General features: G+C 49.3%; 1 protein-coding gene across 1 annotated transcript in view; it reads right to left on the minus strand.

Moving 5' to 3' along the window:
- Window positions 1-3,246, minus strand: part of ARFGAP2 (ARF GTPase activating protein 2) — a gene marked incomplete at its 5' end in the record, with an annotated part of 8,780 nt that continues 5,534 nt past the window's right edge. Inside the window, 7 exon segments of the mRNA XM_029083879.1 lie at window positions 1-645; window positions 1,431-1,549; window positions 1,667-1,757; window positions 1,875-2,001; window positions 2,384-2,512; window positions 2,593-2,721; window positions 3,188-3,246. The exon segment at window positions 3,188-3,246 is cut by the window's right edge and continues 49 nt beyond it. Of these exon segments, the coding sequence (XP_028939712.1) occupies window positions 625-645; window positions 1,431-1,549; window positions 1,667-1,757; window positions 1,875-2,001; window positions 2,384-2,512; window positions 2,593-2,721; window positions 3,188-3,246 (675 nt within the window).

The raw sequence follows: 3,246 nt of genomic DNA on the forward strand, positions 1-3,246 counted from the left end.
CTTTACCTGGGCCTTTTTTGCTGATGATGTAATTAGAAGCTAAAAAAATAATCTTTGCTTTCTTTGATTGTTTTTTTTTTTCCTCCTGCATCAATATATGCTGGTTTACAAGACAGTAAAAAGGATTATCCCATGGTAAAAGTCAAACCCTGCAAATACAGAGGACTCCACAGCACCATGGATTGGGAGCGCTGAGCAGAACAAAAAAACAGTCATGTCCATGGGAATCAGGTAACATGATGTTCAGAGAAACAGCATTCCCCTTCCCTCTGTCACTTGGTGAGCTAAGGTATAAGCCAAGGACAGGAGCACTGGGGAGGCAGCCCAGGAGTTCCTGTCGTATCTTTTACAGCAGTAAGGTGAACCCTGTCAGAAGGCCTATCTCCACTGGCTAGTAGATAGCAGTGGGTATGAGGGCACATTGAATTTTAATAAAGTGGAATCCAGAGATATTTGGAAAGCATCCTGGGCACAACCGTGTCCTGACCCCCTCTGCTTACCTTCTTCTCCCCTTCCCACCCACCCCAGACAAACTAAGACAATCAATCCTGCAGAGTTTACTCCAGGCAAAGGTTGCATCAGTGCCTCTTGCTGGCTTTCCTTTGACTTGCAGTCCCTGGGTCATCAATATGAGCCGTAACGATCCTGGGGAGGAAACACACCAAGACACCATGCTACAACACTTCATGCAAACTCCAAAGACAAATAACAAGGTCACACAATCACAGAATGGTGGGGGTTGGAAGGGACCTCAGGAGATCATCCAGTCCAACCCCCCTGCTAAAGCAGGTTCCCTAAACAGCAGGTTCCCTACAGCAGGTTGCACAGGAAAGTGTCCAGGTGGGTTTTGAACATCTCCAGAGTTGGAGACTCCACACCCCCTCTGGGCAGCCTGTCCCAGGGCTCTGGCACCCTCACAGGAAAGAAGCTTTTCCTTAAGTTTGTCTGGAACTTCTGGTGTTCCAGTTTTTGCCCATTGCCCCTTGTCCTGTCACTGGGTACTACTGAAAAAAGCCCAGCCCCATCCATTTGGCCCCCACATTTCAGGTATTTATAGACATTGATAAGATCCCCAAGGTCTTGGGGTGTTTGGGATTGAAATGCAGCACAAGGTTACCTAGACAGGACACCATGCAAAGGCAGGAAGTAAAATGGCCTTAAGTTCTGCCTGGGATTTGTGGGGAAAGGCCTATCTGACATAACAAGGTGTCCTGTCCAGCAGGAGAGTAATGTTGGCCAAGCAGAGTTCAATAGCCACCTGGAATTGCTCAGCTATTACAGGGTAGTCATCAGCTACAACAGATAGGTCTCTACCTGGGACCTTCCACATAATTTGAGAAGACAATGATAATTCCAGCAGAAGCTAGGATATGGTGAAGGTCCCCGAGCATGACAAGAGCCTGTCTGAAGGTACCATAGTGTAACCTCACCTGGAGGGAGTTCATCACCCCATTGGCTAGGACAGCCATCTTGCCAGCAACCGATTTCACTCCTTGCTTGAACTGTGCAATGTCAGCTGCAGGCAGGACATTTCCAATTGACACGCCACCTAGGAGAACCAGCAGGAGTTAGGCTGGAGTTCCCCACCTCCAGAGAGCACCCCGACCCCCTCCAGTCTAAGTCCTCCAAAGCTGCCCCTTCCACAACCCGCTGAATGCCAACAAACCTGAGTGTGCATTCTCAGCCTCTCCAAACAGGTCTGCCGAGCTGATGGCACTGCTGCCCGAGAGCTGCTGCAGTCGGGATCTGGCTTCATACTGCAGCAGAGAGCAAAACAAAACAGTTAGAAAGGAAGGGAGCAAAGTAGGACCTGAGCAAACAGGAGGAGATGAAGCCACAGCTGTACCAGCTTAAGCACTGCAGAATGCATCTACCTCAGCATCTGCCTCCCGCCCGAAGAACATATCTGAAGAGATGGCTTTAGCCCCTGCAAACTTCTGCCGAGCTTCGTTGGATTCCACAACTGATGGCCTGTTCTCTGTTTCCCGCCTACTGGTGGGTCTGAGGAAAGAAGAGAGGAAACATCTCAGCTTAAGCTTCACCAACACAGGAAAGAAACAGACTTCTCTCTCACACCCCATCTGATCAAAGGAAAGTAACAAATCCTCAAGTGCTAGCTACCATCAGGGTTTTTCTCTCCCCACCTCAGGACAGCCAGCACTTGGTGACCATAAAGGCTGTATCAAAATTAGGGACACGATAGGCAAAGAAGTGGCAAAGCCTCTTTCATTAAAAGCCCTTTTTCTCGGGCTTGTCTGTGCAAGTTACCTTCTGCAGCACAAGGCTCCTGTCATAGCACAGCAGCATCTCTCCCCACAGCACCTAGACCTATCCCTTTGTCCCACACACAAGGAAGGAACAGGAGAAGTGGCAGGCACTTTACCTCTCTGAAACTGGCCGAATACTGGAAATGGTCACTTCAGGTTCCTCCTCTTTGTCCATACCCCATGAAGAGTCCGTTTCCCATCGTGAGCCAAAGGCATCTTCAAATGAGAAGGGACTGTATTTGTACCTAGGTACCAAAAATAGGTAATTTAGGCAAGACATTAAATTGAGGAATGAGCCAAAGACTACACTGAAGCCAAGTCTTACTTGGGGGGTCCAGATGTGAAGCTTCCGGCATCTTCAAACAAGTCCAACTGAGAGCGGGAAGATTTTGCAGCCAGCGGCGTCTCCTGCTCAATTACTTGCATCTCGGACATCACCGAGTGTGAAATGGAACTAGCACAACAAACAGGCAGTCAGGGCCAACGAGTTCAACAGCATCCAGCCCCTACAACCAGGCTGCCTCAAAACTCAATCTGGCCAGGTGCCACAAGTCTTGTGGGATGCCACAAGATCCCCTTCTCCATTTATCTAGCTTATCCTGACTCCCTCAGAACTCTTGAGCTACCTTCTTAGGGAAGTATTCCACAGGGGGACATCTGTCAAGCAGCAGGGCTCTAGGGCTGGGCACTGACAGGCCACATGCATCTTTGGAAGAGCTGAAATGAGAACTAGAACCTCTGAACAGAGTGCCCATGCCTTCTGGAGCCTGAAGCATTTTTAGACATAGCCCAGCACACAAGCACTTCAAATCAGCTCCTTATCTGTTACAACAGCAGCAAGCTACTGCCTTCAGGAAACTTATCCAGAGCAGGGTGCTTCCAAGACACCTGTCTGTCCTACACCATCCACAGCCAAGTACCTTCTGGACACCAAGCCCATGCCCAGCCTCTCTGCTTGTTCACGCTTCTTCCCTTCAAG

Source organism: Antrostomus carolinensis, unplaced genomic scaffold, assembly GCF_000700745.2.
Source record: "Antrostomus carolinensis isolate BGI_N321 unplaced genomic scaffold, ASM70074v2 scaffold4622, whole genome shotgun sequence".
Taxonomy (NCBI): Eukaryota; Metazoa; Chordata; class Aves; order Caprimulgiformes; family Caprimulgidae; genus Antrostomus; species Antrostomus carolinensis.